The sequence below is a fragment of the Ascaphus truei genome, chromosome 5, assembly GCF_040206685.1.
Source record: "Ascaphus truei isolate aAscTru1 chromosome 5, aAscTru1.hap1, whole genome shotgun sequence".
Taxonomy (NCBI): domain Eukaryota; kingdom Metazoa; phylum Chordata; class Amphibia; order Anura; family Ascaphidae; genus Ascaphus; species Ascaphus truei.
The window spans coordinates 66,697,374-66,723,699 of record NC_134487.1 but is presented as its reverse complement, the minus strand read 5'-3'; the positions used below and the strand labels follow the sequence as shown (position 1 = coordinate 66,723,699).

The 26,326-nt window shown below is 46.3% G+C and overlaps 1 protein-coding gene across 1 annotated transcript in view; it reads left to right on the top strand.

Moving 5' to 3' along the window:
• CFTR (CF transmembrane conductance regulator) overlaps positions 1-26,326 on the top strand; it is a 203,266-nt gene that overhangs the window by 27,282 nt on the left and 149,658 nt on the right. Inside the window, exon 2 of the mRNA XM_075599966.1 lies at positions 24,645-24,755. Within this exon, the coding sequence (XP_075456081.1) occupies positions 24,645-24,755 (111 nt within the window). The remainder of the gene's footprint in view (positions 1-24,644; positions 24,756-26,326) is intronic.

The following is a 26,326-nucleotide window of genomic DNA, read 5'->3' as shown; positions in this document are numbered from 1 at the left end:
CGCTCTGATCCCCTTTGATTTAAATTGGTCGAATTGTTTAGTTTCGCATCCTGGGGAGAATTTGGGGTTGTTGAAAATTGGAGTAAGCTGTGAACTGGTGGAGGAAAGCTGGAATTTAGTTTTAGCTTTCAGCCATACCTCCCAAGTGTGCCTCATTGCACCCACTTCAAATTTAGGTGCCATAGCGACCCCTTTATCCATACACCAAAGACAGGCTGGCGGAGAAGGCGTTCTGGAGTACTGGGACTCAATTGCTAGCCATCAGAGCTGGTCTGGATCCGAGTTCCACATAACCGCCTGTCGTAATTGGGCTGCTTGATAATATTTTGAGACATCTGGGACTCCCAAGCCTCCCCCAGTTCTTGGCAACAAGAGAACTGATCTAGCGACTCTGGGTCTCTTACCCTTCCAAATAAATTTAAATATCTTGTTTTGAATATTTTTCAATTCAGAACTAGGGATTCGGACCGGGAGCGTCTGAAAGAAATATAATAATCTAGGAAGTATATTCATTTTAACTGAGATCATTCTCCCGATCCACGAGATCTGGTATCCTTCCCATTTATCCAGATCTTTTTTTGATTTTCCCAAAAAGGGTTGGATAGTTATGTTGGTAAAGAGAGTGGTAGTTCCTTGATACATTTACTCCCAGGTATTTGATGTATGAAGGGCTCCATCTATAATTGAAGTTTAGTTTCAATAATTGCATCTCTGGTTCTGATAGGTTTAGATTTAGGGCTTCTGATTTATCATTATTATATTATATTTTGCCAACTTCTGATAACTCTTTATGAAGGTTGGGAAAGGAAGTCTGGGGATGCATTAATTTTAAAATAATATCATTGGCAAATAGTGAGACTTTATAATTTTTTTCACCAATTAGTATGCCCTGAATATTTATATTGTCTCGTATTTTAGACGCCAGAGGTTCAATTGTCAGTGCAAAGAGGAGAGGGGACAAGGGGCATACCTGTCTCGTTCCATTTTTTATTTTGAAATTCTTTGCGGCTCCACCCGGAAGTTTGACCACCGCTGAGGGGCTGCAATATAGTGCTCGGACTCCCTCTAAGTATGTATCTTTAAAGCCGAATTTCTGCATTGTTTTTGTCAAGAAATAGCCAATCAATTCTATTGAACGCCTTCTCTGCGTCTAAACTTAGCAGCACCACTGTGGTGGCTGTAAGGTGGGCATGATCAACTATGTTTATAATCTTGCGGGTGTTGTCTGAGGCTTGCCTGCCTGAGACAAACCCCGCTTGATCGTTGTGTATGAATCTAGGTAAAATAGGGTTCAATCTATTTGCTAAGATTTTACTATATAATTTGAGGCCGTTTTTTAACAGAGAGATGGGACGGTAACTCCCACAGAGCAGTGGGTCTCTGCCCTCTTTGTGGATTATAGCGATGATGGCTTGGGTCATTGATGGTGGGATTGGGTTGCCCTCCATTAATGAGTTAAATAAACCTACCAGGTACCTAGACAGGATCGGAAAAAACCTTTTATAATAGACATTGGAGAAGCCGTCAGGGCCAGGGGCTTTTGAAATTTTTAGCGTCTTTATTGCATCGGCCAGTTCCTTTTGTGTAATTTTTGCATTAAGTAGTAGATTTTCCTCCTCCATTAGTGACGGCAGGAGGCATTCGATAGATAATTCCTAATAGGTTCAGAAGCTGGGATCTCCGCATTTCCATCCTGATTTTTAAGGTTATATAATTTAGTATAAAATGTAGTGAATTCCTCCGCTATTTTTTTTGTCGTTATAGATTATCTCACCAGCTTTGCTCCTGATCGGTGTGATCTGTGAGCGTTTCTGTATACCTCTTAACTTGCTAGCCAAAAGTCTGTCGGCCTTGTTGCCCTTGTCATAATATTTCTGGCTAGTTCATGTGAGGGCTTTTTCTACTTCAACTAGCTAAATCTGTTTTAATTCATTTCTGGTCGAAGTCAATGTTTTATAGATTGAAAGAGGACATTTTTTGATGAACTTGCTTCACACCTCCACCAGGATTATAAAGCCATCATTGCTGCACCATTTAAATATCACCCCTGAAATCTATTGACAGAGTCCTACAGCATGGTTCTACTACAGGATTTTTGAGTTGGTGGGGCGCCTGAATCTTTGTTTAAGTAGTGGGTTAGAGGTGCATGAAATTCAAAGCTTTGCAGGGCTATTGGATCTCATAGTACATGAGCACCTTTTAACCCTGCGCCCACCTGAAGTGAGAGTGGGTGAAGGTCCGAGGTCCTATGTCAGCCACAGAGGCTGGCAAGCTTTCAGATTCCTGTATGGCTAAAATGACTCCAGCAGTTAAGGGGACCCCCGGAGGAAAGTGGGGCAAAACTGAAGAAACCAACACCCTCCTCCTTTTATGCTTATGAAGACTTATTTTGGAGGGGCGGTTGGCACACCGGGACAGGGGGGCACCCGTGTGTGTTTTGCCTGCAAATAGCTGGGGCATATCAGCTCTGCCTGTCCAGAAAAGAAGCAATCTGGAACTGCCCCAGGAGAGGATTGCTCCCCAGGAGTGTGCCTATGTGCCTATGTGCCTATGTGGTATCTGTGATGCAGGAAAACAGAACATTATGCAATAATGTAAGTTAGATTCTGTTTATTTCAAATGATGATTTTAAGAAACTGTCTGCATTTTATACTGTATGTTTCTTGTAATAGTCGTTTTCTGTAACCTAAGCACTGTACATTTTGTATATTAAAGCTAAACTTTATTAAGTAATACTTTGAGTTCTGATTGAACTGTTGCACATGTTGTGGAAAGTAAATTACATTTTTGGATACTTTGCTACAACAAATTTTTGTGTTAAGTGCATAATTTTCTTAATAAACAGGGACAAGAGATAATATTAATATTTTGATCATTTCTTTGGTGGTGGTAGCGGATTAATGATATATATTTTGACAAATTGAGGGCATATATTATTAATTTGAGAGACCTTTGTGGAAGGTGAAAAGTGGGCCAGCTAGTTAGCTATGTGTATTAACCCTTGTCACATATAAGAGTCACGTGCTCACAGGTGTGCTGTTTGTGACAGATGGTATATTGGGACGACTGAGGGGAGATATTATTCATTTTAGGGACCTTTGCGGAAGGTGAATAGTGGGTTAGCTAGGTAGCTGTGTATTAACCCTTGTCCCAAACGTAAGTCACAAGCTTACAGGTGTGCCGTACGTGACACATAACCTTTATCAATGTCCTCTCAGAGTGTCCAATTGGCAGCGTGTGAGAAGGCTATATCAAAGTCCCTAATATAAATATATAAAATGGTCTAATATGAGAATGACCTGATGTGGATATTAGCTAATATAACATATAAGAGTTACAAAATTGGAAAGATGAGAATTCCCTGATCTGAGCATTGTTCACTTAAAATATAGCTTTTAATCAGTCTCAATAAGACTAAGATATACTGAACCCAATATATAAAACATGAACATTACCTAATATCAAATATGAGAATAACCGTGCAAAATAAGAGAATGACAATATCTGAGACTTGTTTTCTTAAAATATAACTTTGAATCAGTCTCAATAATGATCATTTGTCAAAGCTCCTCTGGGAGGGAAATATATGTTAGGGCTGACGCAATGACGTTAGAACACATGATTTCAAGTGACGGCAGACATCAATGGGGGCGGGGCTAGCTAGCACGCGGCAAGCAGGAAACAGCATGGTATCTAAGCTGTTACAAGATTCAAGATAGAATGTTACTTAGCTGGCACAAGATCCAAATGAGACTACAGCAAATAGCAGTTAGCTACCTAACTGGCATTAGTTCTGTACAACTGTTGAGAAGTTATTAGTGCTTACTTTTCTGCTGCCAGAGATCACACAATCATTTTGATATATTCCCCTAGCATATCTGGGAATACCTAAATACGAAAACCACAGAATAACTACCTTGGCAGTTGGGTTCTAAAGGAGTTAAAACGTCTGATGAACTAACTCTCTGAAGCTGCCTGATGCCATTATTTCAAGTATAACTAACAAGATATCAGTGCACTGCCAATTTTAGACATCTTTCATACAGGTGTTCAACCATAGCCTATTGATTGCACGAAGCTAATAGTCTTATCTGATGAGCTCTTCCCTCTCCCCCAATTTTTAAACTAATATATGTTTAATGTATATTTTTGATATTGAGACTGAATAAAAGTTATATTTTAAGAAATAAACGACCACCCCCATATTGTCAGATCTAAAGACCTTCTCCCTGTTAGCCAAATCCTCGCCCCACAATACCACCGCCACCAAGAACATCAAGTTTGCCAATAAACTGACCTCGCCCACCTCTCGACTGGCCATTTCTCTGCACACTAGTGCCCTCTGAAAGAGCTCCTAAAACCAACTAACCCTGGAGCGTCTGTAAAGAGTTCAATCTGCTCACTCTGCGGAAGGGGGAGGGGTGGCTGCGGGGGGAGGTGGTGTCTGCGGAGGGGCCCAGTGGCTGGTCAGAGCAGTTGCCGCCAGCCCTGGCTCTCCTCCCACTGCATTCTTCTCCTCACTGTCTGTCCCATGCTGAGGTGTCTGATGCTGACGCGTGCAGGCCTCCCTCTCACACCGGTGTGCACCGGAAGCTGAGTCCAGCTAAATTCCGGCGCTGATGTCAGAGAGACCTGGTGCACGTCAGCTTCAGACACCACGGCGTGGGACAGATGGTGAGGGAGAAGCCTGCAGCTGGGGGAGAGGCTGGGCCGGAGGCAACTGCTCTGACCGGCTGCCGGGCTCCCCCCGCAGTAACCCTACATTTGGAGAGAGGTAATACCGGACACAAACATGTCCGGTATTACCTTTCATTTTATACCGGACGCAGGGGCAAAATACCGGACCGGACATCTGGCAACCCTATTGCTAGGTGTTTCTTACGTTCTCTTCCTTCTCATCTCCGGCATCTTCTCCTTCTGATGACGCATTGCCACGACAACATGGTGCCGTGACATCACGCAAGCACCACATTGTCATGACACAGTGATGTCACAACAACACGTTGTCGCTGGAGGAGATGAGGAACAGGAGAAGATAAGATATTCTACTTTTTCCCTGGGTACTGCACCTATTTGCCTACAAAACATGAATTGCAGCCAGGTATATGTGGCCGTCCCAGCAATAAATTAGTCAAGAATATACCTCCATTTTAAATTTTGGTTCAAATTGTTTTTTTAATCACAGTTTTTTAGTCTGTGTTCCTTACGTCAGGGGAGCGCAAACTTTTGCAGCTGCGCCCCCCCTACCTGTTCCCCCAGGTACTCGCGCCCCCCTTACTTTTTGACTGACGTCAAATTGCGCCGGGGGTGACGTCACATGACCCTGTTGCTATGGCGACGTGGCACAACAATCTACTGAATCCCGGTAAGTCGGTTAAAGAGGCCTCACGCGAACCCCTTGCATTTAATTTAAATGCCTTGGAGAAGGGCGTGGGGCCTCTGCAACTGCTCGTGCCCCCCCAAAAATACAGTGCCCCCCCTGGGGGCTAACCCCCCAGTTTGCGTACCCGTGCCTTACGTGAACCATGTGATCGTGCTGAGCAAGCATTGTATTCAGTGCCCAAAGCTTTCTAAACATCAAGCGAAAAACATATCAATAACTGAGTACACACTGTGCTATGTACAGAGCTATGCAAAATAAGGACAGGTAATGTCAGTGTAAGTGCTTTTAAACTTTTTCAGTTAACTTCAAGAGTTTTATGACTTGACTATGTGAATTTAACGGCAAAAAAAAAATGTAAGCAATTTTAATCCTCATAAAAGGATAGATATAACCAGTGGGTAGACAATCATTGCTTTATTGGTTTAGCTATCAGATCTATTGTCGCCAAAGCTTTTGTGTAAAGTAAACACCAGTGACGATTAGACAGACTTATTCTTGTGAATACTAGAAATATAGCTGCAGAGTTTGTTGATATTCGAAAACATTACAGCTGCATTGTAGGATTGACATATATATATATATTCCTTTGAAAAAGTCACTCACGTAACGAAACGCGTCAGGACGTCGTGACGTCGTGACGCACTGATGTCATCACGCAAGTCGAGGCTGTGTCGAGGTCTGCCAGTTTCTTACTACACATGAGGAAAAGTAGAGGATACTTCCGGGGAAAACGGAGCTGTATTTACGGAGTTGGGTGTTCTAAGGTCTGAATGCTGGGACTATGATTTCACGTCAGGCACATGGAGTGAAGTAGCTGACATTTGGATATCTTCCTACTACACCGGATGGTGTATCAGCTACCTGCCTAATATCATCACCCCTCCTGCTCACACACTGACTACTATCTCCTATCTCCCATCCAGCCACGGATAAGTATCCTCATTTACTGCTTGTGTATATCTACAGCAATTATCTGGCTTTCTATCCTCCTGCAGTCTCAGCTGGTTTACAGATTGTCTCCCTTGAAGGCTTTTTCACTATTTGAAGTGAGTGCAATTCCTGGCGGCCACTTTCTGCTTTTTAATAAATTGTCAATTTTACAAACAATATTATGCCGTGGAGCTGGTGCTTCTTTTTGTCTTTGTTTTATATATACAGTTAGGTCCGGAAATAATTGGACACTGATACAAGTTTTGTTATTTCGGCTGTGTACCAAAATAAATTCAAGTTAGACTGCACTTTAAGCCCATATTCATTATTTAACTCTATCAGCTTTAATTTGAGGGTATTCACATCCAAATTGGAGGAAGGGTTTAGGAATTACATCTCTTTAATATGTAGCCCCCTCTTTTTCAAGGGACCAAAAGTAATTGGACAATTGACTCAAAAGCTGTTTCATGGACTGGTGTGGGCTATTCCTTCGTTATTTCATCATCAATTACGCAGGTAAACGGTCTGGAGTTGATTCCAGGTGTGGCATTCGCATTTGGAAACTGTTGCTGTGAACCCACAACATGCGGTCAAAGGAGCTCTCAATCCAAGTGAAACAGGGCATCCTTAGGCTGCAAAAAAAAAGAATAAAATCCATCAGAGCGATAGCAGGAACATTAGGAGTGGCACAATCAACAGTTTGGTACATTCTGGAAAAAAAGAACGCACTGGTGAGCTCTGCAACACAAAAAAGCCTGGACGTCCACGGAAGACAACAGTGGTGGATTATCATAGTATCCTTACCATGGTAAAGAAAAAACCCCTCACAACATCCAGCCAAGTGAAGAACACTCTCCAGGAGGTAGGCATATCATTATCCAAGTCTACCATAAAGAGAAGACTTCACGAGAGCAAATACAGAGGGTTCACCACAAGGTGCAAAACATTCATAAGCCTCAAGAATAGAAAGGCCAGATTAGACTTTGCCAAACAATATCTAAAAAAGCCAGCCCAGTTCTGGAACAGCATTCTTTGGACAGATGGAACTAAGATCAACCTGTACCAGAATGATGGGAAGAAAAAAGTATGGAGAAGGCTTGGAACGGCTCATGATCTGAAGCATACCACATCATCTGTAAATCACAGTGGAAGCAGTGTGATGGCATGGGCATGCATGGCTTACAATAGCATGGGGTCACTAGTGTTTATTGATGATGTGACAGAAGACAGAAGCAGCCGGATGAATTCTGAAGTGTATAGGGATATATTGTCTGCTCAAATTCAGCCAAATTCAGCAAAGTTGATTGGACGGCGCTTCACTTCACAGATATACAATGACCCAAACATACTGCGAAAGCAACCCAGGAGTTTTTTTAAGGCAAAGAAGTGGAATATTCTGCAATGGCCGAGTCAATCACCTGATCTCAACCCGATTGAGCATACATTTCACTTGCTGAAGACAAAACTTAAGGCAGAAAGACCCACGAACAAACAACAACTGAAGACAGCTGCAGTAAAGGCCTGGCAAAGCAACACAAAGGTGGAAACCCAGCGTTTGGTGATGTCCATGCGTTCCAAACTTCAAGCAGTCATTGCCTGCAAAGGATTCTCGACAATGTATTAAAAATGAACATTTCATTTATGATTGTGTTCATTTGTCCAATTACATTTGAGCCCCTGAAATAAGGGGACTGTGTATGAAAATGGTTGCAATTCCTAAACGTTTCATACGATATTTTTGTTCAACCCCTTGAATTAAAGCTGAAAGTCTGCACTTCTTTTGCATCTCGGTTGTTTCATTTCAAATCCATTGTGGTGGCGTACAGAGCCAAAATTATAAAAATTGTGCCAGTGTCCAATTATTTCCGGACCTAACTGTATATATATATATACACACATACACACATAGTGCTTCCACTGCAGCAAGGGATTCTGTGAAATTAATTGCAAATGGACACACAATGGGGCCTATGCACTAAGCTCTGCTAAAAAAAAAATCGCCAGGGTTTTTAAATTTCCATTTTTTTCAGGCGTTTCTATCACGGTATGCAGAAAACCCTGAATACCAGTGATAGCAACATTTGCAAAAATGGCGAGTAGCTGGCGACGTGATGATCGTCTCTCAGAAAAGGGCTCACCCGGCGATTTCTATCTACTGCTCAGAGAGAGCCGCCTCTCCCTGCGCAAATCTCGCCCAAAATTAATGTTTGTTTAATTTAAATTTTATTACTTGTGTAGATGAGCAGGGGGTCTCCTGAGCTGAAGCGCTTTGATTTTAGCCTCAGCTGCCCCCTTCTCGAATAATAAGCCCTGGTATAGTGCACTGGGGGCCGGATCGCCGCCATTTTTAAATCATTCGCGTCACGTGACCGGGGGATTTAAAGAATGAAGGAGATACCGGCACCCCATATCTGGGCCTGTAACTCAGGAAGCAGGGGGTCCCCAAGGCTGAAATCAAGGCAGTTCAGCTCAGGAGACCCCCTGCTGTCGCACACTATTAATAAAAAATTATATTAAAGCAGCTTCATTACCTTAGCAGATAGCCGCTAAGGCAATGAACGGGTTAACACACAATAGCAGCTTTATTTAGGCCAGAGGGGGTGAGTTAAGCAGCTACTTGGCCCTTCACTCACCCCCTCTGCCCCCAATAAAGCTGCTGTTGTTCCTTAACCCCTTCATTGCCGTAGCGGTTAGTCGCTAAGGTAATGAAGTTGCCTGTAAATGCATTTTTATTGCATGGGATTCATGCCGAGGGCCTCCGGTGCTGGTATTATTGGATATCAGCTCCGGAGTCTCAATCCGATGCAGGAAAAATGCATTTTATTTTCTAAGTCCCGTCTTGCCGCTTATCGGCAGCTTCACACCACCCTCTTGCCAACATTTCCTGGCGAGACAATTTTGAGAGGAAATCTCAATCTTAAAGCCATAATTAGCCTTGATAATCTAATTGGGGCTACTAGAATAGCACGAGTTTGAAAAGCTGGTGATAAGTAGGGATAAGTGGCTTATCGGCGCGCGTTTGGAGATTTTTTTTTCTCTCCCCAAAAAATTGCCGAAAAGTCTCTTATCGCCGACTTATCAGAATTTACAGAATAGCAGAAGGCTTTTTTGGTGATAAGGCCGTGATAAGTGACTTATCAGAGCTTAGTGCATAGGCCCCAATGTGTCGCCTTTTGCCTGAAATCTATATCCATATTTCAGGTTAAAGTTGACACATTGTGTTTCCAGTTGCATGTAATTTCCCAGAATCCCTTGCTGCAGTGGAAGCACGGTATGCTGGGCGATAATGGTGTAAGGCATGGTTGCAGACCTGTCTAAGACGTGAATGTGCTCACAAATAATATTCTTTATTGGCTATATGCTAACGGTGGAGGTTTATTGTCGACTTTTTCACCCACCATAACTTAAATTATATATATGAAATAGATGAAATCACTTGACGTGAATAGGTGTGCACAGTGCTGTTAGTGTGAGCGCATTCACCTGTTACCCAGTACTGGACTCTAGCTCACTGATAGCTCCATTCATGTGACTCCATTGCCTCTTCCTGCCTTGCCCGGAACAATTCATCCTTGTGCACTGTTCATGAGGGACGACAATAGCGGCTGCATAGCTCCCTGAGTTCCTGCTGGACGGAAGCTCAGAGGAGTGTGGAACTGACGCCATCACGAGGCATACGATCGGAGGAGCTGAGTATCAAGCCACTGGTGCATGAGTATTATCTCATAACACGCTCTCTAATATCTGTTGTTTGTGAGTTTTTAATTGTTAGATTTTTGGGAATATTAAATGTCTATTTTAAACTTATTGCACTAGGATCGGGCGCTTTCTTCTTTTTTTCTATATATATATATGTATGGATATATATATGTAAGGATGTCCATATATATTAAAGGTTCCGCGCTGTCAATTACATAGGCAGCGCCATATTGTCCCTGTTTGCCAGCGAAGTTACTGCGTACCAGTTGGGCTGCGCATGCGCGAGGGAAGCGCGCGAAGGGTAATCATAAGTAAAGACTTGGAGGGGGTTGAACTATGAACTCTGACTGTGAGGAGGTCAGCTGAGGCTGAGGACCAATGGGATGCGATACTGTGTATGCAGGAACCGGATGCGTGTGGGCGGTGGGTCAGAGCAGCGAGGGAGGTGAAGGAGGAGGTTGGTGGAACCTTGTGTGCGAGAGCAGAGGGTCAGTGACCCGTCTGCTTAGATAGGGTATGCCCGCAGCCCCAGGAGTCTTTCCCCCGCCATCGTAGGGTGCTGTATTTGTAAGGACGCCCATAGTCGTCAGGGACGTTCCCCTTTAGTGAGGTTCATATGCGGAGCTGCGGAGCTGCGGCCGCCATCTTGGATTTCCCATCTGACGGTGCTGCAGAAGGGAGAGACGGCGCAAGGCTGGATTAACACCAGGACCCCGTGGAGTGTCAAGGTCATCGTAGTGACCGGAAGGTATCCTTATCTACAAGTGCACCTACACCGGTCACCAGGCGCTGATCCCGCCTCCCACTAACTAATTGGGTTCCCTGAGAGAATGCATATGGTACCATACTTTACTGGTTATGAGACATACTTCTAAGGAGAGTGGCAGAGCCACTTATGTACAGGACATCATCCCAATAAGGTGTGGCCGAGCCACGTTGTGTGTGTATATGTAAAGGTTATCTGATGATTCTGCATATCATTTGTTATTCGTGTGTTATATAAAAAGGTTGGTTGCATACTGTTGTTGTTAGGTTCTTGCTCAGGGTATAATCTCTATAGTGGGGATCCTGGGTGAGTGGAGGCGCTGCACCACAAGTGATAAAGGTATACCCCCAGGCTCCCAATATGCGGAGGCTCAGAGCTCCTGAAGCCACAGGTTTATGTACCGTAGTCCCTTAGTTCAGGTGTTCACAAAAAGGGCTACATTTGGAGGCGCTGCTGAGATCTTAGACCTGGGGTGCCCCCACATTTTTTTTTGTCTCTATTGTGCAACCAACCCACATCATGTCGGTGCCCTCGGCGCTCGAGGTGCGCAAGTGGGCCCAACGGCGCGGGATCCCCTTGAACCGTGTTTTCGCGCTGGGCCATGTCCCCGCCATGATCTCGTTAGGCACAGTGACCGAGCAGGTCCGAAAGCTTCCTCTCCTGGACAATGCCCAAGTACAAGACCACTTTTATGACCACGACCAGACCTGGCGCCGGATCTTGTATGCCACTGAACAAGATATATGCCCCGAGGCTTTGCCCCGTATACTGCTGCTGCCCGAAGCTCCGGGGGTGCGCTGTCCCATCGTCCAGGCGGACACCCCTGCGCCCCTGGCCACTTCCACCCCCCGGAGAGAGTATACCCCCACCGCTGGCGCCGCGACGGGAGGCCCCGACCACTCCCCTGACCGTGGCCTGCACCCTCATTGGCCCGCAGCCCTGAGCCTAGGCCCCTCCTCTACCCCGTCCGGCCTGCGGGCTAGTCTCAACCGACTTAGCCTATCAAGATTGGACGCTTACCCCGCTGTCGGGGACAGCTTACCGGGAGACACCTCTTTGCCCGCCTTAGCTGCCGTTATCCACAATACCACCCAGTCGCTCCAGTGCAGGAAGTTAAAGGCCTTCTCCGGGGAGAAACCCACGCCCCAAGGGGAAGTGGGGATAGAGGACTGGCTGGATCATACCGAACAGGTACTACCTGAATGGACCTGCACGGACGCGGTCCGTGCGCAGCGCATCGTCGAGTGCTTACGGCCTCCCGCGTCCCACATGGTGCACTACTACCGAGACGACAACCCGGAAGCTGATGCGGCAGACCTCATCTACTGCCTAACCAAGGCGTATGGAGCTCCGGTGGACATGTATACTTTGATGTCGAAATTTCATGCGTTAGCCCAGAAGGAAGGGGAGATGGTATCCGATTTTCTCAGGCGACTACACCTGGATCTCTGGAACATGGTCAGGAAAGGCATGTTGCCACGGAAAGAAGCCAACGGAATACGTACCACTCAGTTGCTGAGGGGCCTCCTACCCCTACACCCCGTGTCGGTACGGGTCAGTAGCTGCATAACGCCCGGGCAAGCCCTGTCGTTTCACGACTTAATGGATCGGGTCCAAGCGCACGAGATGGTGTTGTTAGGGCGTGACGTAACCACCGGGAAGAAGCCACCGCCAGGGGGTAAAGAAGCCAAGAAAGTGGACCCAAAGCCCGACGTGCCCGAACCTGGGGATCTCGATCCCGAGGATGTTCCCCCCCCCGTGACACCCCGACCTCGTCCCCCGACTGGGCGAAGTCCCCCAACCAGGAGAGACGAGGCCTACCTCAGCCAAATGCAGTGTTACGCCTGCGGAAAGATGGGACATTTACGGGCCCACTGCCCCACCTCGCGGAGGACGTCGTCCCGATCGGCGCAGTCGATGCCGTGCCAGCCCCTGGAGGGTGAAAAGGTGTTGCCATCCTCTCCGAGCCCCCGAATTGGCCCCGCCTCCATTATTCGAGTGGTTATTGAGGGCATCTACGCCGCCGCATTATTGGATACGGGGTCTCAAGTGACCATCGTGTATCGGCCCTTCTACGACCAACACCTACACCAACTACCGTTGCTATCTGCGGATGCCTTGCGGCTACGGGGACTGAGTCATGAAGATTACCCCATAGACGGAGTAGTAAAGGTGCAGTTAGATATTCTCCAGCTGAATACTGGTAAACATCACCCCATGGAAGTGGAGGCCCTAGTGTGCCCCGAGCCGCAGGACCACCCCAGCGCCCCAATCATCTTGGGGACCAACGCTGACATTGTGCGCGCGGTATTCCGCCAGTTTTTGCAGGAAGCAGGAGAAGCCCCGCTGCTGGCCCTAGCGGCCTGTCCCGCCCTTCAAGAGGTCTGCGGCAAAATTGCGACTGAGGAAGAGCATGGCGTCCTCTACAGCCAAGAATGGGGACTGACCCAGATTCCCCCGGGGGAAGGACGAATGATGGTCGCCGCTTGCCATTACCCCCGTCGACGGTCGGAGGATCAGCTCTTCACCTTGGAGAGTGTGGCCCAGGACGAACAACGTTTGGGCTACAAGGTACTAACCTCGGTCAAGGAATGGCCCGGGAAGATCCCGAAGCGTACCTGGGTGTATGTGCAGAATATATCCCCGTACCCGATGACTATTGACTGGCGGCAGACGCTAGGGAGGATATACCCGGTAACTTCCGAGGAGGAGGAACTAGCTAGGAGCTCGCCTGCTACCATAGCGCCGGCATTGGAATTTGACTTTGGCGACTCGCCCCTCCCGGATGAGTGGAGGAAGAGGCTACAGGATGAGCTACACGACCGAAGGGGTGTGTTCTCCACTGGTGACATGGATGTGGGGTGCAGTCGCAGTGCCCACCATACCATCCGACTGAGCGACGCCACCCCCTTCCGGGAGCGCTCCCGCCGGCTTGCCTCAAAGGATGCTGACGAAGTGAGGGGATTAATCGACGAGATGAAAACGGCTGGCATCGTGCAGGAATCTCGGAGCCCTTACGCCTCACCCATTGTGGTAGTCCGCAAGAAGAACGGGACGGTCCGTCTATGTGTGGATTACAGAACGCTGAATAACCGTACTATCCCCGACCAGTATACACTGCCCCGAATCGAGGACCTCCTGAATGCATTGACCGGGAGTAAATGGTTCAGTGTGCTCGACCTCAGGTCCGGGTATTATCAAGTGCCCATGGGCCCGGAAGACCAAGAAAAAACGGCCTTCATCTGTCCCTTAGGGTTTTACCAGTTTACCCGCATGCCTCAAGGGATCTGCGGGGCCCCGGCCACGTTCCAGAGACTAATGGAAAAAACCCTCGGAGACCTTAACCCGCGAGAGTGCTTAGTGTACCTGGACGACATTATCGTGTTTGGGCGGACTCTAGAAGAGCATTCCGAGAGGCTGATGAAGGTGCTGGATAGGCTTGAGGGGGAGGGCCTAAAACTGTCGCTAGACAAGTGCAAATTCTGTCGGACCTCTGTAACGTATGTGGGCCACATTGTGTCAGCTGATGGGGTGTCCACCGACCCAGGGAAGATCGAGGCGGTGATGAACTGGCCCAGACCTCAAAATGTTCAAGAGCTGCGGTCTTTCTTGGGGTTTTGTGGCTATTATCGGCGGTTCGTGGAGGGGTATTCCAGCAAGGCCAAGAGACTGAATGACCTTCTCAAGGTGCATCCGGGAGAAACCGGGAGAAAGGGGAGTTCGGCGCAGACACCCTTTGGGAAGACATGGACTACAGAATGTGAACAGGCCTTCAAACACTTAAAGACCAGCCTCACCCAGGCCCCCGTCTTGGCCTACGCGGATCCTGAGCGAGACTATGTCCTACATGTCGATGCTAGCCTCAGCGGGCTAGGAGCGGTTTTGCATCAGAAGTATGAGACCGGGCTACGTCCAGTGGCCTACGCGAGCCGAAGTTTAACCCCTAGCGAGCAGAATTACCCGGTCCATAAGTTGGAATTTTTGGCGCTAAAATGGGCGGTGGTGGACAAGCTGCACGATTATCTATATGGAGTACCGTTCGAAGTACGCACGGACAACAATCCCATGACCTATATCAATACGTCTGCCAAATTGGACGCCACCGGACACCGTTGGTTAGCTGCTCTAGCCAATTACCGGTTCAACCTTAAATACAAACCTGGACCCACCAACATAGGGGCCGACGCTCTGTCTCGTCGACCTGGTCTGAAATCCACCCCTGATGAGGAAGTCTGGGAGGAGATACCGGGCCCCGGAGTTCGTGCTCTCTGTTCAGTAGCGGCGATAGTCGATGACAACGTAGCATTCTCGGAATTACGGGTGGTTGACTCGTTGGGATGTCATTCGCAGGCTGTTCCTCTGGCCTATCAAGGTCGAGATGGGATGAATGTCAATGAAGATAATATCATAGCGTGGAAGGATCTAGTGCATTATCAGACACAAGACCCCATAGTGGAGCTGGCCCGTCAAGCTGTACAGCAAGATAATCCGTCTATACTGAAGCGGGCCCCCAAAGACTTGGTGAAGCTCCTGTTAAATGAGTTTGGGAGGTTTGAAATGGACAATTGTTTGTTATATCGGGTGATTTCCTATCATAACCATCCCGATCGGCGTCAGTTGTTTTTACCGGAACGTTTGAGAACACTAGTCCTCCGGGCCCTTCACGATGACCATGGTCACCTGGGCATTGACAAGACCTTTGGACTACTGCAGGATAGGTTCTATTGGCCGAGAATGAGGGAGTCAGTGGAGCAACATTGTAGGAAGTGTAATCGTTGTTTACAAAGGAAGACACTGCCTACCAGGGCGGCTCCTATGGCACACTTGAAAAGTTCGGGTCCCATGGATTTGGTGTGTATGGATTTTCTTTGTATCGAACCCGACAGTCGGGGAGTTAGTAATGTTCTCGTGATCACTGACCACTACACTAGGTACGCCCAAGCGTTCCCTACGAAAGACCAGAAGGCCGTAACGGTAGCCCGAGTACTATGGGAAAAATATTTCATTCACTATGGGTTACCAAATCGTCTTCACTCCGATCAGGGCCGGGATTTTGAAAGTACACTGATACGGGAGTTGCTCACCCTACTGAACATTGCCAAGTCACGTACTACCCCGTATCACCCCGAAGGGGATGCCTTGCCCGAACGGTTCAATCGCACCTTGCTGGATATGTTGGGTACATTGAAGAGCCCGCAAAAGACGGAGTGGAGTAAACACGTCGAAGCATTGGTACATGCGTATAATTGCACCCGACATGAGTCCACCGGGTATACCCCGTATTTCTTGATGTTCGGCAGGGAAGCCCGGTTACCGGTGGATGTGCGCCTACGGATATCTACCGATGGGGTATCCAATAGGACGCATTTCCGATACGTTCAGCGACTAAAGGACAGTCTACAGTTGGCCTACAAATTGGCTGAGCGGACGACCGCACAATTAAATGCGGGGAATAAAAGGCGTTATGACCACAAAGTACGTTACAAGGAAATTCACCCCGGAGATGCGGTCCTTTTACGCAACTTAGGTGTTCCTGGGAAGCATAAATTGGCAGACCGGTGGCGGGAGGGTGTGTATGAGGTGGAGTCACAGATGCCGGGTCTTCCTGTGTACCGGATCAAGGATTCTGAAGGCCGCGTAAAAGTGTGGCATAGGAATCATCTGCTTCTCATACCTCAAGTAGGGACGGATGAATTGGAAGCCCCAGCCACTGCCCTAGATGGAGCAGTTGAATACACAGAGGATGGCTCAGAGACTATAAAAATTGCCACCTCTGAGGATACAATGGAGGGAACCTCTCAAAGGGGCCTTCCGGACGTGGAGGCATCTCCCGAAGGAGCCACGGGTAAAGAGCCTTTTGGCCCGAACATTGATCATTTGACTCCAGCGAGTCAGCCTCTAGACCCACAAAGTCCCTGTTTTACACCCCAAAGAGACTGTGTTAATGCTGAACACCCCTCAAGGGTAGAGACTGAAATACCATTTGAGACTGATCACTCTGCAGAGGAAGCAGAGGAGGATCAACCCCGCCGAAGTCAAAGAAACAGTCAACCTCCCATGCGAATGGCATATGATCAGTTTGGGGCACCCCATTATGAGGCTCAGCAGTGGGCTCGGCATAGGATGCAAGCTATGATGGTACTGTTTAATGAGATGTGTAACCTAATCTAGGAAGAGAGGGTTGTGTACATAGTTAATATATATGGGGTAAGGTAGTCCAGCGGGGACGCTGGATTCTGGAGGGGGGAGAATGTAAGGATGTCCATATATATTAAAGGTTCCGCGCTGTCAATTACATAGGCAGCGCCATATTGTCCCTGTTTGCCAGCGAAGTTACTGCGTACCAGTTGGGCTGCGCATGCGCGAGGGAAGCGCGCGAAGGGTAATCATAAGTAAAGACTTGGAGGGGGTTGAACTATGAACTCTGACTGTGAGGAGGTCAGCTGAGGCTGAGGACCAATGGGATGCGATACTGTGTATGCAGGAACCGGATGCGTGTGGGCGGTGGGTCAGAGCAGCGAGGGAGGTGAAGGAGGAGGTTGGTGGAACCTCGTGTGCGAGAGCAGAGGGTCAGTGACCCGTCTGCTTAGATAGGGTATGCCCGCAGCCCCAGGAGTCTTTCCCCCGCCATCGTAGGGTGCTGTATTTGTAAGGATGCCCATAGTCGTCAGGGACGTTCCCCTTTAGTGAGGTTCATATGCGGAGCTGCGGAGCTGCGGCCGCCATCTTGGATTTCCCATCTGACGGTGCTGCAGAAGGGAGAGACGGCGCAAGGCTGGATTAACACCAGGACCCCGTGGAGTGTCAAGGTCATCGTAGTGACCGGAAGGTATCCTTATCTACAAGTGCACCTACACCGGTCACCAGGCGCTGATCCCGCCTCCCACTAACTAATTGGGTTCCCTGAGAGAATGCATATGGTACCATACTTTACTGGTTATGAGACATACTTCTAAGGAGAGTGGCAGAGCCACTTATGTACAGGACATCATCCCAATAAGGTGTGGCCGAGCCACGTTGTGTGTGTATATGTAAAGGTTATCTGATGATTCTGCATATCATTTGTTATTCGTGTGTTATATAAAAAGGTTGGTTGCATACTGTTGTTGTTAGGTTCTTGCTCAGGGTATAATCTCTATAGTGGGGATCCTGGGTGAGTGGAGGCGCTGCACCACAAGTGATAAAGGTATACCCCCAGGCTCCCAATATGCGGAGGCTCAGAGCTCCTGAAGCCACAGGTTTATGTACCGTAGTCCCTTAGTTCAGGTGTTCACAAAAAGGGCTACATATATATATATGGTCTTTAACTGTTACATACGCCTATAATATATATTATCTCTAACTGTGCATGCGATGTCTTGTATATAATGTATACCCTGTTCACTTATGTAACTATGTATTTTTAACCATGTATTATTTGTCATCTTAACTCTATGTCCAGGACATACTTGAAAACGAGATGTAACTCAATGTATTACTTCCTGGTAAAACATTTGATAAAATACATAAATAAATAATGCACCAACCTTTAGCTAATAGAAAGGAATCCAAAGAATAATGCCTTATTCTGTTTTTATGCCCATATCTGCAGTTGCTGGACCCTCTAGCAGCAAAGTGGTTAAACACTGTTTATAAGTCTAATGTTTTAACCCTGCCAACTCATTCCTTAAGTTTGATGCCATACCTACAGGGATAATCTATTGTGGTCATATTGTAAATATCTTCATAATAGCCAGAAAGGTATATTTATTCTACACATTTCTTCACTTAAATGTAAACAGGGCCAGCCATGTATACAAGATGAGTTTAAACGGTGGGTTGGGTACAAATACAATTTAGAAATAAAATGCCTACATATAAAACACAGGATATATACTGTAACCCTTCTCACAATGAATTGATTTTATTCCTGCTGTATAGCCAATAAAACAATCTAATTAGAGGACAATAAACGATGTACGTTATTTACACTCATTACATTTTGCGCATCTTATTATGGCACAGGTTACAAAACCATTTGGTTGTTTGTTTAACTTCCATTTCACAGTCATTCTTTCAAGCTGTTTTTTTCTGTCCAAATACCTTGAGTACCCTTCATACTGAAATAAAGCATCATAGAGTTAAGATTATGAACAGTTTATTTTAAAAGCAAATAGCTCTCTTATCGGAGTGAGACAGATTGAATTGTAAATACATGGATTAACAGTGAACAGGGCAACAGTAGGCAACCAGATTCATTTCCATTTGTTGCACCGCAGCTGTCCACGTTTTTGCAGTATAGAAGCAGAAGAAAGGCAGTGCCACTAATTACACTTAATATACTGTATGAAAAGCCTTTATTTATATTGAATCTGAACAAGGCTCAGGTACCGCAGGGCACCTCACAGGGAGTAAAAGAAAAAAACAGTTTTTAACCAATATTTAGAATCTTATCACATTAAGGCAGAAGGTCGCTCCTAGTCAGATGGGCTTGATGCAATGCTTTGAGATAGTGTGTAAACTCAGTTATGTAGTTGAGATGGTCATGGTAGTGTAGCCCCCTGTAAATAGCACCGGCTATACATATCTTCCTCCTACTGTGGTAAGTCCTGTTAAGGGCAGGCGCCAGTAGTAATCATGGGTTTTCCCCCTTCATGCCCTACCTTGCGTGATAGAGGCAGGCCCCTGACTCTGCTGCAGGCGTGAGCCCGAGGGGAGGTCTTGCTGACATCATGAGAGGTGGGGCTGAGACTATTTAGCAGCCAGTTCCTGTAAGTGACAGTCTGTTTGTTCTCTCCCGGCTCTAGAGCTGGTCTGTCCAAGGAGTTGGAGGATTAGACCAAGCTCAATCCTGGGAGCAAGCAAGAGAGAGAGAAAGAAAGCTGGCCCATTACATTTGGAGAGCGAGCCAAGCTCAGGTGGGACCAATGCCCCTCACCCCAATGCAGGGGTGATGGGGAGAATCTATGCCCCGCCCAGAGGATACCCTCTGCGGTGGGCAGTGGGGTATTGAGGCCCCAGCACAGTCCATCCTGACGGAGAGCATACTTGGAGGGAAGGAGAGGAGGAAAGGACTGTACCGAGGGGAGAGTCATGAGGGCTGAGGAGCTTGCTGTTGTTGTTGTAGCTGCTGGCTGCTACTATTGCCGGGCGTGGCTCGGAGCAATAAAGAGAGACTTTATCTTTTACCAAAAAGACTGTTGTGTGATTCTGGCCTATCCACCCTGGGACCAGGGACTGTTCTTCTATACGGGTCCTACCCCACATCCCTGGGAAGGTATAGAAGATGGAGGCACTGCACCATCACTAAGAGAATGGAGGCTACAACCCCAGAAGCCTGGTCCTGTTATCCCCCACACCACCGCGGGAGACTCAGGCCCTCCTGTTCCACACAGGTACGCACCACCCAGTACATGTAATCCGCCGTCACACACCCTAGATATGTCAGTTGAGTCTAGGGGGGGGGGGATATGGGTTACATTTGGAGGTGCTGCTGAGATAAACAGGTCAGGCTTACATCTCTAGTGATGAGGGCCAATAAATATGAAAAACAAAAATGACTACAGAGGATGATGAGCATCAATGTCTTCTCAATTGCCTCACTACAGAAAGAGCCTGCTTTCAGACAGAGGATGGTGAACTTTCCTATTAGTTTGAAGAAATGGAGTCTCTGATTTCTGTGCTGACAAGAGGAAAGCAGGGCTTCACCTAACTGTCATGATGTGCTTACCACAAACAAGGCATGACCGCGGGGCCGAGGTGGGGATGGATATAAACACCACCCAGAGTCACGTGGGTGCGTCTGGAGTGTAGGTTGGTCGAGGTAGCCGGGTCGAGGTTGGAGAGGTACGGATAGTCCATATACTCGCCTGGGTCTGGGGGTGGAGAGGTACGGATCATTGCAGGTACTATTAGCCAGGGTCCGGGTTGGAGAGGGGAGAATGGTCGTTGTACGGATGCCGAGGTCAGGGTTGGAGAGGTGCGGATGGTCAGAGATAGCCGGAGTCAGAGATATGGAAGAGCGGAGTCTAAAAGCAAGACCAGGTCGGTACACGTAGAGCTGCGAACAGAGAGACAGGACAAGACTGCGGAGGCTAGGATGTGATGAACACAAGGGAACATAGGAACATAGGATTATGCTCTGCCAATGTGCCAGTGGCACAGCTGAGCCAGGAGAAAGGCAACCAATGAGGCAGGAGCTGCAGAGAAGGTGTGTCCAAAGTGGTGGCTACTATTGGCCATTTTGTGATGCAGGACAGGTGTGGGGAGGAGCTCCGGTGATGAGTGGAAGGTGCAGGTCCTGCGCGCATCGGTTGCACACCGCTCAAGCGCGCTGCGTGGTGTCGACGCGTGGGCGGAGTCCAGGGTGACTGGAGGGAGCATATAGCTGCGGATGAAGCACGCGCCCCGCACGGCGGGTAGTCCCTGAGGAGGTGCCAAGGATTAACGGGCTATGCGAGAGAGGTGGGAGACCCGGAAGCGAGGAGTGCGCCGAGGGCGGCGTGACTCCCTGATCCTCACACTAACAAATTCAAATGCTCAAGAGGTCCTGTAACAGGGACTTATCCCTGTTTAAGAAAAACTGCCTCTAAATCCAGCAGGGAGCTGGTTAATTGCAGCCAGTCAATTAACCAGACTCCAGCTGGCTAATTAGAACTCTGAGAAAAAGCATCATGTGAGAAAAAGAGAGGGAGATTTTCCTTAGCACACAACGGTTCTGACATGAGAAGGGAGTCTTGAGAACACAGGAGGCCTGTTTGTTAACAACAAGACACAAGGGGACCAGATCTCCTATGCCTGGACACAGAGATTTCCTTGTTTCCGGTGTTGACAGAGAAAAGACCAGACTGATATTCCTGGGAGCGGCTGAACTGCAAAGCCTGCAGCTGGAGAACCAGATAAGACTTTTTTATAGTGCTCCCTGAGAAATATAGTATATGTTTTTGGGACTGGGAACTTGTTTATCCAGCCAGCCACAGATAATTAGGGCATATACTGTCTAGTTATTCTCCAAAATGGAGTAGGTGTTTATTTATGTTGTTTTTGCATGCTGTATAGAGTTTAAAGGAACCGGCTCAATAAAGCCATGTTATAATATCACCAAAATCGGTCTTCATTAGCATACCTCTGCACACATCTCTTACAGGTCCTTACTCATGCCCTACAATCTTCCCGACACGATTGTGGAGCACTAAGGACTGAAAAAGAAAAGACTTTGAAGGACCTTGCTATCGTGCAGAATAATTCTGACAGTTTTATGCTTCACAATGAAAGCCTGAAGAAGAAAATTGCTGAAATGGAACGTCCGCTCATGGAAAAGCTTAATACCGATGAATATGAAATGCTAGAGAAGGAAACACAAGAGGAGCATGAGGCTTAATTAACCCATGAAGTTATCAGCTTGGAGACTGTAGTTGTGAAAGCAGAGATGTACAACAAGGACCTTGAGGCAAAACTAGAAAGTAAGTCAAAGTAATTAAAAGACTGTGAAAAGCAGCTCCACAAATTAAACCTGCAGAGCTACTGCAGCGCTGGAAAAGGAAGACGGTAATAAAGAAAAGCTTAAAGAAAAGAATGGCAGTAGAGTCTTCAGAAGTGACTTAAGATAGGACTGCAGACAAAGATATTGAAAAGACTATCGTTGTGGAATTGCCTGCTAAGACTGAAAAAGCAGATCAGCTCATCTAAAACTGGGAGATGTCAGTGTTGAGTCAGAAAACTATTCCCATGCAATGGTTTATTCTGGGATGCATTATCCAAACTCTGCATTAAGCCTAAGGAAAATAAATGAGAAATGGACTTTGGTCCTGTATCTATAAAACATATGTACTGTTGTACTCACACATCCCTCCTGTGTACTCAAAGATATCTCTGTCCTCCTTAGCTTTAATTTTGACTTGATCTATCCATCAATAAGCATATTCTCACTTCTGATATCATTGATTTCCTCTCCTTTGGTCTAGTTTGGACTCGGTCCACAGTCATACATAAAACATTACCCCCCAAATACATACAACATTACCTCCCAAAATACATACATTATCCCCCAAAATACATTACCCCCCAAAATACATACAACATTAACCCCCCAAAATACACACAATATTACCCCCCTCCAAAAAAATTCATACAACATCCCGCCCCCAAAAATACATACATTACACTCCCCCCTATCCCCGCCAAAACAACCCATACAAAATAAAAGACACTTACTTTGAGGATGGTCTCAGGCCTCTGGTGCCCCTGCTCTTGCCAGCTACTGCGGGCCTCTCTCCCACATCGAACCTCCTGTCGGACCTCTGTCTCTTCCACACCAGGCGCCTCTCTCCTGACGGTGCGTGAGAGAAGCTAGGTCCTACTTTTGGGCGGGCCCTGTGCGGGAGAGAGAGGCAGGCCCCAGCAGAGCCCGCAGTAACTGGGGGGAGCCGGGGCCCGACAGAAACCAGAAGCCCGGCAGCCAGATGCAGAAGTTGGGTCCAACTTCCAGCACCGGCCAACCGGGCCCCCAGCAGCCATTGGGTTTGGACAACTTGTCCTGACTCTCCCCCCCTGTTGGCGGCCCTGATCTTCCGTATAGGATTCATACAGTAGTGAACATTGTGTATATAAAGAAAATAACCAATTTTTCTAGAAATACATTATTTTTGGGGCCTCTCTGGTTTGACTGTAGGTTCAGTTTGTGTTGATGAATGGGCTTTGCTTGCACAATGGACTTGATCTAATTTCAGATGAAATCTCGAGCACTGATTAATAAAACAATTGTGTGAACATCATTGTGCTGTGGAAATTTGATCCCTAAATGTGCATTCATGGATTAAACTTGTAATGCATGAATCATAAATCCTCTAATAAGAAATAATGACATTTAAAAAAAAAAAAGGCAAAGTGTTTCCGGTAGCATGATATGTGTTCATTTAAACCTCATCCCTCTAGCCCCAGGATTCAGCAGAATGGGAGAGAGTGCTACTGTACCAAATTATTTCTTCTGCATAATTCAAGCTGTATACTGTACATCCTACTCCATGCCCCCAGCCATCTATTGCTTCACCATAAATACTGTGGTTTCTCAGGAATCCTCTTCTTGACTGCTGTTCAGGGCAGAAAATATGTTTGCAGATTGTATCAGAATCGGTAGATTTGAACAATGCCTTTCCAGTACCCACTATATAGCCAAGGTTCACGTGCTGCAGTTAAGATAGAGATTTGGAATATTGTAGACTCAAACATATATTAACATGTCTGTGTAGAAGGTACTACATATCAAGGCAATTTTAAAGACAATGTGTTGCAAAGAGGATTTTTAAATTTGTGTCAATGTATTTTGCTCCAATTTTACCCATGTCCATCAGTCTGTGATTTGGGGAGTGGGACTGGGAGGAGTTTCATGGTACATATACAGATGGATCCAGTCTTGATGTTTTCACTTCCAGGGGAAACCTCAGTCCAGATCCTGCGGCTTCCGCCGGCAGCAAGAAATTACCAGTGGCTGGTCCCAGTTGGCAGAAAGGCAGAACGGATCCCCTTCAGGCAGCTATAGTTTTATGTTCCCTAGAGCCATAGCATTTTTAATTTCTTCCGATGGCTAACTACATCTAACTACATCTGTACAATACAGTATTTAGGATGCATCACGTTTAAAGTAATATTTTCTTTCTCTATTGCAACCTCAAGCAGAAAATGGAGCAATGAATTAAATCACACTAAACAATATCTAGCTCAGGAGCAAACAGTTTCCCTCAGGCTCCAAATTAGATTGTAAGCTCTTTGAAGCAGATATTTACTGTGCATTTGTTATTCTGGTATACCCACCAATGTATTCATTTGGTAGAGCTAAATGATTCGAACTTTTCATTACTGTGCTTTATTTGTCATATATTTCTTTTTCAGTTGGACCAAGCCAATTTTGAGAAAGGGTTACAGGCAGCGGCTGGAATTGTCAGACATTTATCAAATCCCCACAGGAGATTCTGCTGATAATCTTTCTGAGAGATTGGAAAGGTAAGTTTATCTTGCATTGGGGATACATTAATTCAGACAGATTTGAGCCTATAGCCTATATATTGGCGAGCTAACACCTGTCTCCTCCTCCGACCAATAACGACACAAGACACTTGTTCTAGCTTTGGATGAACAAGGCCGCAGCTTTATTGAATGTACTTACCTTAAAGTACTCAGTTAACCAAAATAACTTGCAAGAAGGCTGCCCAATCATAGTCCAGAGACCAACAGCATAACCATGACTCGTGGCTTCTGCTGCTACTATTCCATGATAGCAGAATTACCAACAAACCCCACAGAGGGCGTACCAAACTCCTTATTTCTGGGCTCCCAGCTTGGTGGGTCCATCCCGCAAACACCTGGGAGCACAACCACCGAACCTTAATAACCAAACTTTTGCTATAAATTATATATATATATATACATATATATAATCAAAAAATAAATAGATGATACCGTTCTGTGGCTAACGAAATGCTTTTATTTGTGCGAGCTTTCGAGATACACTGATCTCTTCTTCCGGCGATGTTACAATGAATGAAGCAAAAGGTAAACTTAAAAACAGTGTCTCTTGGAATGTTAACTGTTCTGTTCCTTCCCCCGGTGTGGATGTGTTTTATGGCTGGAGGTGTCAAAGGGTAACTGAAAGCAAGTGAAGAAAGAGTGTGTATGTGTATCAGTGTGAATAAAAATGAATGGAGAGCCCACAGTATATACAGTGCTTTACACAAGGTGTGTGTGGAGTGGGACTGGATATAAATGGTGTGGGTGGGTGTGGATATATATATATATATATATATTTTGTTTTTTGTTTTAAAAAGAATTAAACACAGACCATTAAAGTAAACCGCATAATACATCAAAGCCAAAACAGAGTTGAGGGAGAGTGGGCATGTTACACTTCAGAGGGGCTACGTGGTAAGAAGTCCCTCCCTTTCACTACCTCCCTTAAACCAGCCAACTAGCAACCACCCCCAGACTATCCTCCCATGCCTTAACCCCTTCCTAGCTCTAAGCCCGGCCTAACTGCAACATATAGTGAAAAGGTAGGATGCATTGCGAGACTCCGGCCCACTTGCACGAGTCCCCTGGCTAAGCTCATGATCCGGCTTTTTGTGGCACAAAATTGATGCAGAAAATGTCATTCTCAATTGTGCTTATGTGCACTTATGTAGTAACCGGATTTTCCCAATCTGTGATATCCACATTTATTGGTACACAGAAATGGACTGTGCTAGACATACATATATTAGTTGTATGTACTAACAAAGAATGGTTCTGTTTGCCCAAAAAAGAGTAGAAAGTGCGTCAAAATCATCTGCCAAGTTCCACTTGGCATAAACACGAAAAAGTCTGTTAGTAGTGTTAGCGCAGAATTAAGTTGCTATGTATCAACCCATAAAGTATTTGACGCAGCAAGGATATTTTTTACAAGAGACAAAAATGCCACAATTCTACATGCAACTTGACAAATCATTTAGTACATTACTACGAATTTTATCTGTATTCTTTCTTCATAACTATGGGTTATTAAATTCCATATGTTGGACAAAATATTTTAAGCCTACAAG